The sequence below is a fragment of the Furipterus horrens genome, unplaced genomic scaffold (genome assembly GCF_987537825.1).
Source record: "Furipterus horrens unplaced genomic scaffold, mFurHor1.1.pri manual_scaffold_3, whole genome shotgun sequence".
In the NCBI taxonomy this organism is placed as follows: domain Eukaryota; kingdom Metazoa; phylum Chordata; class Mammalia; order Chiroptera; family Furipteridae; genus Furipterus; species Furipterus horrens.
Window position 1 is genome coordinate 107,964,338 of NW_028327173.1, and position 17,564 is coordinate 107,981,901.

The window sequence follows — 17,564 nt, forward strand, 5'->3', positions numbered from 1 at the left end:
AATCATTGAAAAACTGCCACAATTATAATTTCACATTTTATTTTTTGGTTAAAAATTTCATAACAGTGAAACAGCACAAGTTTTAATTACCATTTGCTAAGTTTTGACAAGTGCATATACCTATCTAACCCAAATGCCTGTCAGATACAGAATTTCTATCACCTCTTGCAACTTTCAAGTTATCCCTAGCACCACCCCAACCCCCAAAGCAACCCGTTATACAGCTTTTCACCATAAATTAGTTTTGCCTGTTTTGGAACTTCATAGAAATGGAATCAAAGTATTTAGTCCTCTGTATAAAGCTCTGTTCATTCAGCCTAATATTTGTGATATTAATCTATGTTGTTCCATGTAGTGTGTTGTTTTTTATGGCTAAATAGTATTCCACTGTGAATACAGTGTTTTCCACTTTGGGGCCTTTGTAAATAATGGTAACAAGTCTGTGTAGACATTCTCATTTTTCTTGGGTAAAAATTCATAGGCGTGGGATTGCTGGAATAAATATATATCTTGTGGTAGGTGATGGATCTTTCTCAAAAGCAGTTGGACCATTTTACTCCTACCAGATCTGACAGTTCATGTGCTTCTCATTTGTGCCAACATTTGGAGTTGTCAGTGATTCATTTCAGCCATATGATGGGTGCATTAGTGGTATTTCATTGTGGTTTTATTTTGCATACCCCTGATGATGACAAGCACATGTTTACATGTGTATTGGCCATTTTTACACAGTGTCCCAAGTTTTTGCCCACTTTTTTTTCAGTTGAGTTGTTTTATATATGTTGTTGCCTTAGTTGTTAGTGTTTTTTTTTTTCTTGAGTTGTAGGAGTTCATCATATATTATGGATATAAGTCCTTTGTCAGGTATACCAGAATATATTCCCATTTTATTGATTGATACCCATATTCTTCATGGTTTAATGATCTTCTGTGTCCTAAGAAACTCCTTGTAATGAATAAAGTCTCATACTTTTTTCTAGGAACTTTTTAATTTTAGATTGTACCTTCAGGTCTAGCTAGAATCCACTCCGAGTTATTTTACACGTGGTGTTAGGCTGGGGTCAGATTCATTTTTTTCCACACAGGTATCATCGTTTTCAGCACCATTGTTAAAAAGACCCTCCTTTTCCCATTGCATTGCTTTGATGCCTTTAAAAAGTCAGATGACTTTGTAAGTGTAGGTCTATTTATGGACTCTATTCTGTTTTATTCCTCTATTTGTCTATCCCAGTGCCAGTACCACATAATTACTGTTATGGTTAAGTCTCTATAAAAGTTTTTATTTGTTGATTTTTAGAGAAAGAGGAAAGGGGAGAGAGAGAGAGAGGGAGAAACATTGATTTGTTTTTCCACTTACTGATGCATACATTGGTTGATTCTTGTATGTGCCCTGACTGAAGACCAAACCTACAACCTTGGCGTATTGGGATGATGCTCTAACCAACTGAGCTACCTGCCAGGACCTGATTAAGTCTTGAAGTGAGGTAGTTAATATAAGTTGAATTTTGTTCAAAATTGCCTTGGATGCTCCAGGTCCTTTGTATTTCCATGACATTTTAGAACCAGCTTGTCGATTTCTACCCCAAAACCTGCTGGGATAATAATGATAGGAATATATGCTCGTAAACCAATTGGGGAAGAATTTTTACCTTAACAATATTTAGTCTTCCAGTGCATGAACATGGCCTATCTCCCTGGGAATATTTGCTCCTAACTATCCTTATGGTTAGAGCCTACCATAAAACAATTCATAGGACTTGATCTCATTAGCTTCCCTACCAGTCTTCATTTTCCCTTCATTCACTTTTCAGGCAAGTCTACATTTCATCAATTTTAAAGTTAAAGAATAAGATCAAAATAAGAAACCAGTAATTTTATTTGAATCATACAAATGTTTGCAACATCTTAATAAGAAACTCAATTTTGTTTTATCGTGTGTAATGCTGTATCTAACATCTCTATAATTACCATATATGAAGCTATACTACATCTCTCTCTTTTTTGTTTTGAAGTTCACCCATCTCCCATCCTGCTCCCTTTTGGCATCCACAAGCTTGTTCTCTATTTCTATGGGAATCTTTGTTTTGTTTATTCATTTATTTTGCGATTTTTTAGGTTCCACAAGTAAACAAAATCATATGGTATTTCCCTTTATCTGACTTACTGCAATACCTTCTAGGTCCATCTATGTTGTTGCAAATAGTAAGATTTTGGGTTCTTTTTGTTGTTGTTGCTAATATTCCAGTGTATATATCAACTAAATTTTCTTTACCCATTTATCTCTTGATGGACACCTAGGTTGCTTCTGTATCTTGGCTATTGTAAGTAATGCTGTAATAAACATAGGGGTGCATATGACTTTCAGTTAGTGGGCTTTTTTGTTTTTTTGTTTGTTTGTTTTTTGTTACTTGCAGATAAATACCCAGAAGTGGAATTGCTGAATGGTATGGCAGTTCCTATTCCTAATTTCTTGAGGAATCTCCATACTGATTTCCATAGTGGCTGCACTAATTTACAATCCTACCAACAGTATAAGAGGGTTCCCTTTTCTCCACATTCTTCCCAGCACTTGTTATTTTTTGATTTTTGATGGTAGCCATCCTAACAGGTGTGAGGCAATATCTCATTGTGGTTTTGGTTTGCACTTCCCTGATGATTAATGATGATGAGCATTTCTCCATGTCTATTGGCCATCTGTATGTCTTTGGAGAAATGTCTATTCAGGTATTCAGACCATTTTTTTAAGTATATTTTATTGATTATGCTGTTACAGTTGTCCCCAATTTTCCCCTTTTGCCCCCCTCCACCTGGTACCCCATGCCTCCAGCAATCCTCCCCCCTTAGTTTATATCCTATAAGTTCTTTGACTTCACCCTTTCCTATATTATTCTTAACACCCGCATCTCTATTTGGTTCCTACCAGTTATGCTTCTTGATCCCTGCACCTTTTCCTCCTTTCTCCCACTTCCTCCTCCCAGCTGATAACCCTCCATATGATCTCTGTACCTATGATTCTGTTTCTGTTCTGGTTGTTTGTTTAGTTTATTTTTGTTTTTACTTTTTAGATTCAGTTGTTGATTGTTGTGACTTTGTCATTTTTATTTTCATAGCTTTGATCTTTTTCTTAAATAAGTCCCTTTAGCATTTCATGTAATAATGGCTTGGTGATGATGAACTCTTTCAGCTTTACCTTGTGTGGGAAGCACTTTATCTGCCTTTCCATTCTAAATGATAGCTTTAGAGTAGTCTTGGTTGTAGGTCCTTGCTTTTTATCACTTTGAATCTTCTTGCAAGTGCCTTCTTGCCTGAAAAGTTTCTTCTGAGAAATCAGCTGATAGTCTTCCTTTGTAGGTAACACTCTGCTTTTCTCTTGCTGCTTTTAAGATTCTCTCTTTATCGTTAACCTTTGGCATTTTAATTATGATGTGTCTTGATGTGGTCCTCTTTTGGTCCAACTTGTTTGGATCTCTGTGCTTCCTGGACTTATATGTCTATTGCCTTCACCAAATTAGGGAAGTTTTCTTTTATTACTTTTTCAAATAAGTTTTCAATTTCTCCTCCTTCTGGCACCCCTATGATTTGGATGTTGGTACATTTAAAGTTATCCCAGAGGTTCCCTAAGCCTCTCCTCATTTTTATTTTTTTTTTCATTCTTGTTTCTTTCTTGTTTGGCTGAAAGTTTATTTTTCCTTTTGTTCCAAATCACTTATTTGAATCCTGGCTTCCTTACCGTCACTGTTGGTTCCCTGTGTATTTTTCTTTATTTCACTTCATATAACCTTCACTTCTTCCTTTATTTATTTATTTTTTTGCCACACTTAATGAGTTCTCTGAGCATCCTTATCACCAGTGTTTTGAACTCTGTATCTGATAGGTTGACTATCTTTGTTTCATTAAGTTCTTTTCCTGAGGTTTTGTTCTTCTTTTCATTTGGGCCATATATCATTTCGTCTTCAATTTGGCAGCCTCCATGTGTTTGATTCTGTGTAGTATTAGGTAGAGCTGTTTTTACACTCTGCCGTAGTAGTATGGCCTATTTAGCAAAGGCACCTGTAAATTGTGTGGGGTGGAGCATTAGGTAATTGTCAGGGCAGAGCAACCTATTTTACCACTGTGTGGCCCTGTGTGTGATGGGGTGCTTGGAGAGGAGACAGTGCCACTGCCTGGCTTCTGGTGATTTGCCTGGCACTTGCCCTGTTTCCAGTCACTTCGTCTACTTACCATATGCAATTGGTGCCCTTCCAGCTGCTGCCCTGGTGTTTGCGTATGTTCTAAGACCATGCTGACCATTTAAGTGGCGAAAATCTGGCCATTTCTTCTACCACCTGAACCCCCACTGATTTTTAGAGCCAGAGATAATGGGGGTGTATCTTCCCAGTGCTGGAACTCTGGGCTGTGAGGCCTGGCCTGGGGCTGGGGTTGTTTGCTCTCAGGGTACCCCTCCTGATTTTTATCAGCCACATGGGAATGTGAGACCATCTGTGCCTCTGCCTCTGTTTCTCCATGCCACATCGCCTCTCTGCCTTGTCTCCACAACTCTGCCCCTCCTACCTGTCTGAATGAATATGGCTTCTTTAAATTCTTGGTTGTTGGACTTCCATATAGTTCAATTTTCTGATTGTTCTGGTTATTTATTTTTTGAGATCTGGTTGTAATTCTTTCTATGGTTGCATGAGGAGGCAAAGTATGTCTGCCTACACCTCCACTTGACAAGAAGTTCCGGCCATTTATAATTGTATTATTTGTTTTTCAATATATGTTATTTTACTTTATTGTTGTTCAATTACATTTGTCCCAATTTTTCCTGTAGCTCTCCCCACCCCTGCCTACTGCCCAACTCCCACAGTCAATCCCCACCCTGTTGTCCATGTCCATGGGTCCTTTATTTGTTCCTTCACTAGACTACTCCCCTTCTTTCCTCTTTATCCTTGTCCCCTCTTCCCTCTGGCCTCTGTCAGTCTGTTCCTTATTTCCATGTCTCTGATTCTATTCTGCTCATTTGTTTGTTTTGTTCATTAGGTTCCTCTTGTAGGTGAGATCACATGGTGTTTGTCTTTCACCGCCTGGTTTATTTCAGTTAGCATAATACTCTCCAGTTCCATCCATGCTGTCGTGAAAGGTAGAAATTCCTTCTTTCTACTATGTAGTCTTCCATTGTGTAAATGTACCACAGTTTTGATCCACTTATTTACTGATGGGCACTTAAGCTGTTTCCAGCACTTGGCTATTGTAAATAACATTGCTATGAACATAGGAGTGCATATGTTCTTCTGAATTGATGTTTCAGAATTCTTGGGGTATAATCCCAGCTGTGGGATCACTGGATCAAAAGGCAGTTCCATTTTAAGTTTTTTGAAGAAATTCCATACTGTTTTCCACAGTGACTGCACCAGTCTGCATTTCCACCAGCAGTGCACTAGGGTTTCCTTTTCTCCACATCCTCGCCAGCACTTGTTGTTTGTTGATTTGCTGATGATGGCCATTCTCACTGGTGTGAGGTTGTATCTCATTGTGGTTTTAATCTGCATCTCTCTGATGACTAGTGATGTTGAGCATTCTTTCATATGCCTATGGGCGCCCTGTATGTTCTCCTTGGAGAAGTGTGTGTTCGGGTCCTTTGCCCATTTTTTAATTGTATTGTTTGTCTTCCTGGTGTTGAGTCCTATGAGTTTTTTATCTGTTTTGGAGATCAAACCCGAGGTATCATTGGCAAGTATACTTTCCCATAAGGTTGGTTCCCTTTTCATTTTGCTGTTTTCTTGATTCATGCAGAAGCTTTGTAATTTTATGTAATTCCATGTGTTTATTCTTTCCTTTATATCCTTTGCCCTAGGAGATATATCAGCAAAAATATTGTACTGAGGGATACCTGAAATTTTACTGCCTATGTTTCCCTCTAGGACTATGGGTTTGTGTGTGTGTGTGTGTTAATGTTGAATGAGTTCCTTATATATATTTGATATTAATATTTTATTAGATATATAATTTGCTAGTATCTTCTCCATTTCAGCGTTTTGTTTTGTTGATATTTTTTTTGCTTTGCAAACACTCTTTAGTTTGATGTAGTTTCATTTGTTTATTTCTTCTTTAGACATCCAAAAAGATACAAGACCTATGTCAGAGTTTACTGCCTGTGTTTTCTTCTGATTCGAGTATATCCTTCCATTTATTTGAGTTTATTTGTATATGGTTTAAGAAAGTGTTCCAACTTCATTTTTTTTTTTTACATGTATCTGTTCAGCTTTCCCAGCACCACTTATGGAAGAAATTGTCATTACCCCATTGTATATCCTGCCTCCTTTGTTGTAGATTAATTGACTGTATAAGTGAGTGTCTGTTTCTGGGCTTTCTATTCTAGTCCATTGACCTACATACCTTGCTTTTTTTTTCTTTTGCCAGCACCAAATGATTATTGTAGCTTTGTAGTCTAGCTTCAAATCAGGAAGGATGGCACCTCCCACTTTGTTTTTCTCAAGGTTTCTTTGGCTATTTGTGGTCTTTTGTGGTTCCATGTAAAATTTAGAATTAGTTCTAGTTCTGAGAGCAATGTCATTGGTATTTTAATAGGGATTGCATCAGATTTGTGTATTACTTTGGGTTATAAGGCTTTTAAACTATTAATCTTTCTAATCTATGAGCAAGGTATATCCTTCCATTTATTTGTATCTTCTTCCATTTCTTTCTTTAGTGTCTTACAGTTTTCAGGATACCAATCTTTCACCTCTTTGGTTAAATTTATTCCTAGGTATTTCATTTTCTGATGCAGTTGAAATGGGATTATCTTCTTAATTTCTGGTGATTGGTTGTTGGTATATAGAAGCACAACAGATTTTGTATCCTGCAACTTTATTGAGTTCATTTATTCTACTAGTTTTTAGGTGGAATCTTTAGTGTTTTTTATATATAATATTATGTCATCTGCAAACAGTGAGGTTTTTTTCTTCCTTTCTGATTTGGATGCCTTTTATTTCTTTTTATCTGATTCCTGTGGCTAGAAGTTCACATACTATATTGAATAACAATGGTAATAGTGGGCATTGTTGTATTATGCCTGATATTAGAGGAAAGTCTTTCAGCTTTTCTCCATTTAGTATGCAATTAGATGTAGGTTTGCCATATATGGCCTTTATGATGCTGAGGTATGTGTCTTCTATACCCACTTGGTTGAGAGTTTTTATCATGAAAGGATGTTGAATTTTGTCAAATGTGTAGGGGACCACTCCTTGTGGTTTTGGGAATTGTAGCCCAAGCCGTGAGCCCCCCACCCCCCGGAAGGCCTCTTAAGTCTTAGCAGAAATTTGAAAGGCTATGCGGCAGACAGGACCGAAAGCCACTCAGAGGGCTCCCATAGGAATTGGATTTAAAGAATGCATATTATGCTTTAGAGCTTGCTCTGCTTGTCTTATCTCTTAGTTAACTATAAACAATGTGTAACTAAAAATGTATGAAGCCTTGCACCTGATGTCAGCAGGGCATCAGGATGTTTAGCACACCCTGACACAGACTGGTCACTGTGTTCTGTATATTGATATCTGTAATCAGTAACTGTCAACTGTAACCCAAGCATCTGAAAGCTTATTGATGATTAATAAGTCTTGACCTTGTATCTCCCAAATCCCCTCTTCAATAAAAGGCACAGGGAATGGAAATAATGCATAGTTTTGTGCTAATATTATTCAGTAAGAAGGGCATTCTTTTCCTTTACTAGTCTGTACTTCTTTCCTGCCTCTAATGTAAGCCATCTAAAATCACAGTTTTACCCGCAGCTATGTACTTGGACTCCTTTTCCTTTCTGTTTAAAATTGTGATGACATGAGCAACTCCCATACTAGAAATTAGAATAGCTCCTTTCTCACCAAAGTGAATGAGAAATTGCAACTCCACATGCCCAAATGACTGTACAGATACAACCTAGTTTTTCTTTTTTAAGAAAATCTATGCTCAAATCAATGTAGGAAGCATGTGTTTCTCGATTGCTATCCCTGAAATGCAAGGTGCCATTATGTTCTTGCCCCAAGGAGGATAGAAACACTGAAGAGTCCTGGGGGGACTTCCGACCAAGATGGAGGCCCAGACAGACACGCATCTGCCTTCACAACTAAGAAGGTATACAACTACCTCAAAACTAGAGACAACCAGAAGTTCCAGAAAATCAAGCTGCATGGAAGTCCGACAAACAAAGATATAAAGAAGAAATACTCATCCAGACAGGTAGGAGGGGCGGAGCTGGGGTGGAGAGGACATGCTGTGGTCGCAGCAGCAGCAGACTGGCAGAAAGCACAGTCACATGTTTTAAAAAGTAGAGAGGGACACCTGGGGAGCACTCAAAGTTTGCAGGCAAGAAGGGACTGGCAAGAAGTATTCAAGGTGATGAAAAGCAAGGACCGACAACCAAAATTACTCTCTCCAGCAAAGCTATCATTTAGAATGGAAGGGCAGATAAAGTGCTTCCCAGACAAGGTAAAGCTAAAGGAGTTCATCATCACCAAGCCATTATTATATGAAATGTCAAAGGGACTTACTTAAGAAAAAGAAGATCAAAACTATGAGCACTAAAATGACAACAAACTCACAACTATCAACAACCAAATCTAAAAAATAAGAACAAAATCTAACTAAGCAAACCACAATAGGAACAGAATCCTAGGTATGGGGATCATTTGGAGGGTTATCAGCTGGGAGTGGGGAGGGGGAGAAATGTGGAAATGGTGCAGGGATCAAGAAGCATAATTGGTCGGTACAAAATAAACAGGGGGAAGTTAAGAATAATATAGGAAAGGGTGAAGCCAAAGAACTTATATGCATGACCCATGGACATGAACTAAGGGGGGGATAAGATTGCTGGAGGGAAGGGGGGTACTGGGTGGAGGGGAGCAAAGGGAAAAAAAATTGGAACTACTGTAACAACATAGTCAATAAAATATACTAGGAAAAAAAAAAAAAAAAACTGAAGAGTCCTGCTCTTTGCATTCTCTCAATTTCCACCCTGCTTTGCTTAAAAAGAAGACCTTTTGCCCTTATCTCCCCAAATGCTGAATTTTTTTCAGATTAGTGTAATGAATTCAGTTCTGCCCTATAAAAATCTGTCTCTTCCCTATACTTTGACATAACAGCAGTTTAGTCTCTACTTCTTCAGTCTTCAAGCCTTGGGTCTCTGTTGCTGCCACTAGTTACACCAAAAGTACATCACTGTTTGATGGTTAATGGTTAAAAACAGGAGCTGTGCATTCTGACCTGGTTTAAAATTCTAATCCTGTCACTTACCTTTCCCAGCTTCAGCTTTCTTCGTTGGAAAATGAGAATACCAGCCCTTCTCTGTTGGAAGGTTTCGGTAAGATGGGTCATACCCTTCCTGAACTTCTCTTCCACCCCCTTTCCTAACACCACTCTCCTGGTTTTCTCTTACATCATCTGCTTCTCCTGTTTCCTTTGTGGGCTCTTTTCCCCTTCGGTACCGGGTTTTCATTTTTGGTCCCCCATCATCTTAGTCCTAGCTTTCCTAGGGTGACTCCTTTCAAATCTATGGTTTCAACTATCACCCAAATCCCAATTACTCCTGAATCTATCTTTGAACCAGATTTCACACCTGAAATCTAGCTATACAAGTATCTAATGGCTATGAGGATTTGGATGTCTCAAAAATAAAAATATAAAACCAGACTCCACACACTTGATCCCAGTTCTCCAGTGTCCCTGTGATCTGTGTAACTCCCCAGCAACGGGTATCCATCCTACTCCCAATCAGGTCCCAGTTTGTGTTGATTTTACCTCCTAAATCTCACACCTCCTTCCTCCTCTCCGTCTCTCTTATTTTACACCCTAATTATTTCTCACCAAGACCTTTTTGGTCATAGGCACACCAGATTCCACAGTGATACAGAAATGAGTTTTCTCAGTTGCTCAGGGTACCAATCCCAGTTCTATCACATACCAGCTGCATGGATAAGGGTATCGCTTCTGTTACCTTACTGTTTATTTCTGATATGAGAACTAATGAGTTTTCTGCTCAGGTAGCTGCTACTTCAATGTTAAAACACACCCAGTCATAATATAAAGAATTCCAAACATAGTTCGATATAGCAGTAGGTCAATCCTCCACCTTCGAATTATGATGATTAAAGGGCACTTTAAGTACAAAATGGGGACTGGCCCTGAAGCAAATTGCTGACCTACTGTCCATCGGGGTTGCAGTAAAGGCTGTGCTGGCACCAAGCAGGAACTTGGCATGAGGTTCCTTCTCCAGTTTCAAGCTTGATTTTGAAATAGGTAAGAGAAAACTATAATCATAGCATCTTTTCAAAAGCTTTTATTATAATCTCTTATTTTTATACCTGAAAAACAACTTTCCCAAAGGGATGATGATACATAATCTTTATTCTAAAAAGGATATATAGTGTACTGATAGCATTTCATCAGTGGTATCATTGAATGTCTTAAAATTCCTTGATTAAGCCCTGACTGGTGTGGCTCAGTTGGTTGGGCATCATCCCACAAAGCAAAAGGTCAGCAGTTCAATTCCTGGTCAGGGCACGTGCCTGGGTTGCCAGTTTGGTCCTTAGGGCGTGTGCAAGAGTCAACCAATCAATGTTTCTCTCACATATCGATGTTTCTGTCCTTCTCTTTCTCTCTTCCTTCCCCTCTCTCTAAAAAAGAAAAAAAAATTCCTTGGTTAAAAAGTTCTTCCTTTTATTTTTTTAACCCTGGGTGCTGATATCAGAGCAGCCCTTCCCTCCTACTTCTTGTCATCCTGATATGATCTGGCTCTATATTCTGACCTCTATCAAGAACAAGATACAGGCACTTGTTCTGGATTCCCTTGGGCAAGTACAACTAGGATACTCAACAGGCTCAGCTTCCATTTACAGAGTTTTCTTTCTTTTCTTTTTTTTTTTTTAATTAAGACTTCTAGAGCTAAATTATAAATGCAAGATTTGTGTTTCCCTTGGGGACTGACATCCACAGCCTGATGATCACCTCAGCTAAGCCAAGGCTTCGTCATGACAATGCTACTGCACAAAGATCTGTCTCTAACTTTCCTCCCACAAAGAAAGGGGTCAGTCAGCCAGGAGATAAAAGTCCTTTCCAAAGCAAGGAGCATCAGGTACCCTGCTGGGTCTTGAAGCTACATACATAGAGGCATGAGCCTTGCTCTCAATTCCTAAAGAACCTATCTGGGATGGCTTCTCTTTATTTACTGGGTGATAGGGCCAGTGGGAGTTGTAGTGGCTTCAGGATCCTCATGATCATCACTACATACCCTGCATTCTGTGGTGCCCAAGAAACATGCTGGCCTCCACTCTATTTGTGTCATGCCACCTTTGTTAATCTGGTACATCCTCACCAGAGAAACCCCTACTCTGGGGTCATCCTATCCTTTTTCTCTTATTTGTGTTGGTGCTTCAGCTGGACGTGCTTCTCTGATGGTGGCTAGGGTTCTTGGTTCCACAACTCCAAAAGAAATCATTGTTTTCACTGTTAAATTTCAAGACATTCTGTATATTCTGGGACCAGTGGTGTATCTTTGCAGCTGTGAAGTAGGACCACAACTGAAGAAATAAAGCAAGTATCGTGTTTGCCTTCAATGACTCACTGAAAGAAATATTTAATTACCTGCACCATGCCAACTCATAATAAGGCAGTAAGGATTAAGGCAAGACTACATAACAAAGTACTGTGATATATTTCTAAATACGAATATTGTAAAGTCCCAGTGTATGAACCATCCAATTAAGCCAGTAACTGTTAACCTAATACACAGCTTGCCTTATAGATAACAAGAGTACATTTGGCCACCCTGTGGGTTTTCTCCCTCTTCTAGGCAACATTCCATTGGACATTGCTCCAAGTCTGAAAAGTGCAGGCTTCACTCAAAGCAGTAACCTCTTTGTTGGTACATGTGGCTGTACCCATGCGGTCTTCATGTTGCTCTGTGACCTCCTACCTGAGGGGAGCTTCCTGTATGCCGCCGCTGAAGACATGGCCTGTCCTAGAGCTTGATTAGAGCCCAGAGGCTGCTGGAAGCAGGCAGCTTTGCTGTTTGAAGTGGTCCGGTGCTGTGATTTGGGATCTTTAGCTGGTTTAGTCCAGACCAGTGCCTCCCCAACCTGGAGAGCAGCGCCCAACTTCTGAGCCATCTCCACCATCTTATGCCCACATGGGAAGAAAAAAAGAACCAAGGTATGACCAGCAGAGACAAGCCCACCCGCCTATTCTTAGGCCTTTCACCTGGGGGAGGGCATTAGCTCAAATAGTGACTACCGGTACTAGCATTTATGGGAAAAAGTACTTATTGCAAGAAAATCATTCTCAAACAGTAGAAAACACAGACTGCCCTTAGTGGATGGCGAGGGAGTTCACACAGGATCTCAAACTCAACAATTCAAGTTTGGTGTGTTATTGAGCTCAACTCTACCTTTCCTAAAGTGGGAGGAAGCTGCAGAGACCTAGGCCTCACCTCAGATAAGTGGTATTACCAATAACAGATTCAGTAAGCCTGAATTTCCTTTTACTGTTTTCTTCTAGAAAAGGTTTTTTTTCTCTGGCTGTTACTAATTGAATAATTCATGCTGCCAGGAACACCAAAGCCAAAACAAGCATGAGCTTGTAACAGGTTATATTTGGATTATTTGGGCCTGATTCAAAAGTTTCCTGACAGCTTGCTTTATAACTCCTGGGAGCTAATAAAAGACATACCTCAGAGTCAAATTCCAGAGAACTACTGTCCTTGATTTGGTTGACTTTCTTCTCCATCTCCTGATACTGGGCCAGGGCGTCCCTCTTCTTGCCCTGGTTGTACAGCAGCACAGCATAGTTGAGGTTCACTAAAGGGTTATACCTGTGGCAACCAGACAGGCATTCTGTGGAGCTTAGGCTTTGCAACCAATGGTCATTTGGAGATGCTCATGACACAAGACAAAGCAAAACTGATTATAAGTTGAGATTTCTCCACTGTGCAGTAAGATAAGAACACACATGCTGTGTGGACTTGGAGGGGGGGGGGGACCAAGAAATAATTGCCCAGCCAGCAAAGAGAGTATTTAATTACCTGCACCATGCCAACTCATGATAAGGCAGTGAGTACTAAAGCAAGACTGCATAACAGAAAGTACTGTTAATATATTTATAAACATGAATATTGTAAAGTCCCAGTGTATTAACCATCCAATTAAGCCAGTAACTGTTACCTAATACACAGCTTGCCTTAAAGAAACAAGAGCCAGTTAGGCCACCCTCAGCAGAGACCACCGAAGGTGAGTTGAAGAAGGGACCCCAACACCGCTGCCTAGCCGATGCCAGCAGAATAAATCCCAGGAGAGTCAAGGATTAAACTAAGCCCAGAGTCACATCTCATATTCCAGCTAGCCCATGGGTATCAGCAATCCAAGTCCACTGCCAGCTCAGACTTCCTCTGGCCTCCTGACTGCTAACCTTGAGACTGGAAGCACTTGCTTAGGCAATGCCAGAGCCAGTGCCAGCTCCTGCTGGGCCACTGCATGCTTAGTATCACATGCACACTTAGGCGGTGCGCAGAGGCTACAGAGAGCAAGCACCTGGCGCCACCTCGTGGCTCTGGAGCCTGGAGCCCTCCCCAGTACCATTTCCTACTGAGCAGCTTACTTATCCAGGTGGACTGCTTCTTCGTAGGCTTTCTTGGCATTCTCTGTGTCTTTGAGATTGGTCAGAGCCACTGCAACAAAGAAAGTGAGGACCGTGGCTGGAGAGCCCCGCTTAGAAAGCAAAAGGAGTATTTCAAGACCACAGTTCATTCACCCCCGCCACACTTAACTGCCCCTTTTCCCTCTCAGCTCCTGGCGCCACCATCTACTCAGTCACTCAGTTGTCAATTTCTCTGAGTCCCACTTTCTGCAGTTTCTTTTTCTGACATTGCACAAATTGTTTCAGGCTGTGGCAATATGCCCATCTGCCTCCACCCACCTGCCACCATGATGCCAGGTTTCTCGCTGATTTACAAACAAATCTGCACATGTCACTATCCCACTTAAGAATCTTCACTGGTCCTCCATCACCCATAATCATGCTGTTTAAATTTTGTTTAGCACCAGGACACTCTCACCTTTTTAATCAGTATTTTCTGGAAGCCTCACCTATAAAACAGTAACAGAGCCGCTCCTGAAGCCCTGCCCACTCCACCTCCCCACCAATATGCCCTCAATTCTAGAAGACACTTAAGAGGAGATCAGGAACAGAGCTGGGAAAAGATGGCCTCGAGGATCAAGTCTAAAGCCCTTGCGCTGTGTTTGTGGCCCTCCATCAGGTGATGCCCAAGGTACTGTTCCTGACGCATCTCCCCACTGACATCTGTAACTCTACTGCCCGCTAATTAACGGCGGGGTACATGGTGCGACTGAATTCCAGCTTATCCTTCAGAACAGTGTCAAGGCCCTCTCCATCATGTGATATTAGAATTGCTGCTTGTGCCTTACAGTGTGGCAATTTGTTTACCTTCCTGTCCACATTACAACTAGGCTAGCCTTGTATTCATCACTCAATTTACTTTTGCAACTTTTCTCTTACAAATAAGAACCCCACAATAATGACCAAAAAGCACCTGAAGACCAATGTCAGTGAAAACATGCAAACTGCTTTGGGGCTTATATTTTAGTAAGTTCAGTATATGGAGAACTATCTTCTAGAAAGAACATTTAGTGAATACTTTTGTATTACAGTTGTTGTTGTTGGCAGCCGTCGTCTCGAGAGACGATGGTGTAGCTTCTGAAGAGTCTATCTGCACCGCCGAGAATGGCTGTGCAGTCCGACTCGGGAGTGACACAGTATCTGTCTCCTTCCGTGTTGAATCGACATCTTGCGATGACGCTGGAGTGTCCTCTCCAGTGAAGCTGAAGCTACAGAGCCTGGGCAGGGTGATATGGAGGGTCTGCTGTTGCCCATGCAGCAGATCCCCCCTCTCTTCGCAGCTGAAAGGTCCAAGGGAAAGACGGAGTCAATACAGCTTGGCTTCAGGTGCGCCGCAGGAGTTGCCGGTGTTGACTACAACGTCAAACCGCCTTAGGGACTCCGGCTCCGGATTTTCTGTCGGGGTTTACTCCCCTAGCCTTTCCCCTGGAGAGGTATGCCGCAAGGCAGTGGAGGTTTTTTGGAGTCAGAGTTTTCCTTCTCTGTGTATTACAGTAGCTAACAATAAAACCATTAGTTAATATTCACTGGTTATTTAATCATGTAATCCCCTCATCAAACCTATAAGATATATCTCTTACATTTATGAAATCTGGAACTTAGCTGGAAGATATATATACTGTCAAGTCAAGGGAAAACATTTTGGTAAAAGATAAACTAGAGATGATCTTGATTTAACCTATTGGTCTCTGAGTGAAATTCCCGCAAGTTAGAAGCAACCAAGTGCTTCGTCGTCATTTTCTTCATTGTTTTTCAAGCTCTAATACAGCAATCCAGATTCCTACGGGATCTATAAGAGAATGGCTTCTATAGGACATTTAGCCTCTGACCTCCAGTGATTCTAATTCATTTCCCCCTTATTACACACTGTGGAGAGGGTTCTCCAAATAATTGTCTCTTACCAGCCAAGAGCATGTAGAGCTCCCCCACCTTTGGCTGGAACCTGATGGCCGCACTGAGAAAATGGAAGGCTGACGCATACTGCTGCATGGTCAAGTGGACAAGGCCCAGATTATAGAGGATCTTCCAATCAAAGGGCGCCAAGTAGTTGGCTCGTTTCAGGCAGCTGATAGCCTGCAGGAGAGAGGAGCACTCAGTGAGGGTGAGGCAAGCTGGGCAGACCCCGAAACGGCGTGCGTGGACACAAACAGGAAGGCGAGGAGACACTCACTGCTACGTATTTCTTCTTGCCAAAGAAACACATTCCAATGTTATTCCAGAGTGGAGGACTTTCTGGAACAGCACAAGCTACAACTCTGTATTTGGTGAGGGCAACATCATAGTCTCCATGGGTCTGCATCATGCTGCCTGCTGCCAAGATGGCCTGAAAATATAGGACATGGAAAGCTGATAATTCAGTCATTCCCAAAAGGCTACAGCAGCAAAGGGGCCTTCCTGGGTATGGATACTCTGCATAACATGATTGAAAAACTTCCAGGGACATATTATAACATAGTCAAGCTATTGGGACAAATGATCATAAGAAATGTCCCTATACCCGACACTGTGGCTCTCTTTGGCATGGTATAGAAAAAGAAAAGATAAAATGTCACTGACTTGCCCTGGTGGGTGTGGCTCGGTGGATTGAGTGCCAGCCTGTGAACTAGGGGGTTGCCAGTTCGATTCCCAGTCCGGGCACATGCCTTGGTTGCAGGCCGGGTCCCCAGTTGGGGGGTACATGAGAGGCAACCACAGACTGATGTTTCTCTCCATCTCTTTCTCTTCCCCTCCCTCTGTTTCTAAAAATAAATAAAATCTTTTAAAGAAAAATGTCACTGACTTTACCCAGCTCATTTGTTTCCTACTTCTCACCGGGGAAGTCAGTATTTCTGCGCCTCAGAGCCCTTTCAGTAACCACTGCCTTTAACCTGCTCCCTGCAGCCCCTACTTGGTACACCGAGTGCTGCTGCAGACAACTCAAATACTCCTCTCTTTGTCACTTAAGGCACAGCTCCTTCTGCCACAGGACAAAGGGTTACTCAGCTTTAGGCTTCATCAGTCCAGGTGTCAGGTGGGGAGCTCATGGAGTCAGGCTAATGTGATTCTAAGACAGGACTGAGGCTATTTCCTTCACAGCCTGTTTTGCTGCGTCTCCCTCAGTGACACTCATCTACTTGATGATCTTCTCATCCCTAAAGACACATCTGAATAAGGGTTCTAATAGCAAATTCATTACGGATCTGGAAGTCATTTCACCAGAAGTTATTTTTGACAGTCGTTGTGGAAGCAGTGCTAATTTCCTAAATTTGGTACATAAAACTTTACCAGCACTACAATGTCACTTTCTGCATAAGTTACCGGCCTGTCATAACAAATGTGCTCTTTTTTAAAAAGAGTTTTAGAAAGAGGGGAAAGGAATGAGAAAGAGAGGGAGAGAAATATAGATTGGTTGCCTCTTACACGCCCCCAACTGGGGACCTGGCCTGCAACCCAGGCATGTGCCCTGACCAGGAATTGAACTGGCAGATTTTCAGTCCACAGGCTGGTTGCTCACTCCACTGAGTCACACCAGCCAGTGCACAAATGTATTGTTCAAAAAAAAAAAAATTTTTTTTTTAATGTATCGATTTGGGAGAGAGAGGAAGGGGGTGATGGGGAGGGGGAGAGAGACAGAGAGAGGAGAAGAGAAACATCGATCTGTTGTTTCACTTATTTATGCATTCATTGGTTGCTTCCTATATATGTGCCCTGACCAGCAAACTTGGCGTATTGGGACAACACTCCAACCTATTAAGCACAAAGGTGCTCTTTTGAAAAACAGGAAACAGAGCATCAACACTTTACAATATTTTCAAATAAGAAGAGCCATGTTTATTTATAATTTTTCTCAGAAAAAGGTAATTTCTCAGGTATTCAAAATGCTTTCTTGGGCCAGATCATCTCTAGGAGCAGTGGGACCATCTATGTGA

General features: G+C 41.2%; 1 protein-coding gene across 1 annotated transcript in view; it reads right to left on the bottom strand.

The window, feature by feature from the left end:
• Positions 1-10,545: 10,545 nt before the first annotated feature.
• The window catches only part of BBS4 (Bardet-Biedl syndrome 4), a 66,293-nt gene continuing 59,274 nt past the window's right edge, over positions 10,546-17,564 (bottom strand). The window contains exons 11-16 of the mRNA XM_090270054.1: positions 15,827-15,979; positions 15,558-15,729; positions 13,618-13,687; positions 12,694-12,835; positions 11,942-12,143; positions 10,546-10,643 (exon numbers count right to left, since the gene is read on the bottom strand). Of these exons, the coding sequence (XP_090126180.1) occupies positions 10,594-10,643; positions 11,942-12,143; positions 12,694-12,835; positions 13,618-13,687; positions 15,558-15,729; positions 15,827-15,979 (789 nt within the window). The 3' untranslated portion in view covers positions 10,546-10,593. The remainder of the gene's footprint in view (positions 10,644-11,941; positions 12,144-12,693; positions 12,836-13,617; positions 13,688-15,557; positions 15,730-15,826; positions 15,980-17,564) is intronic.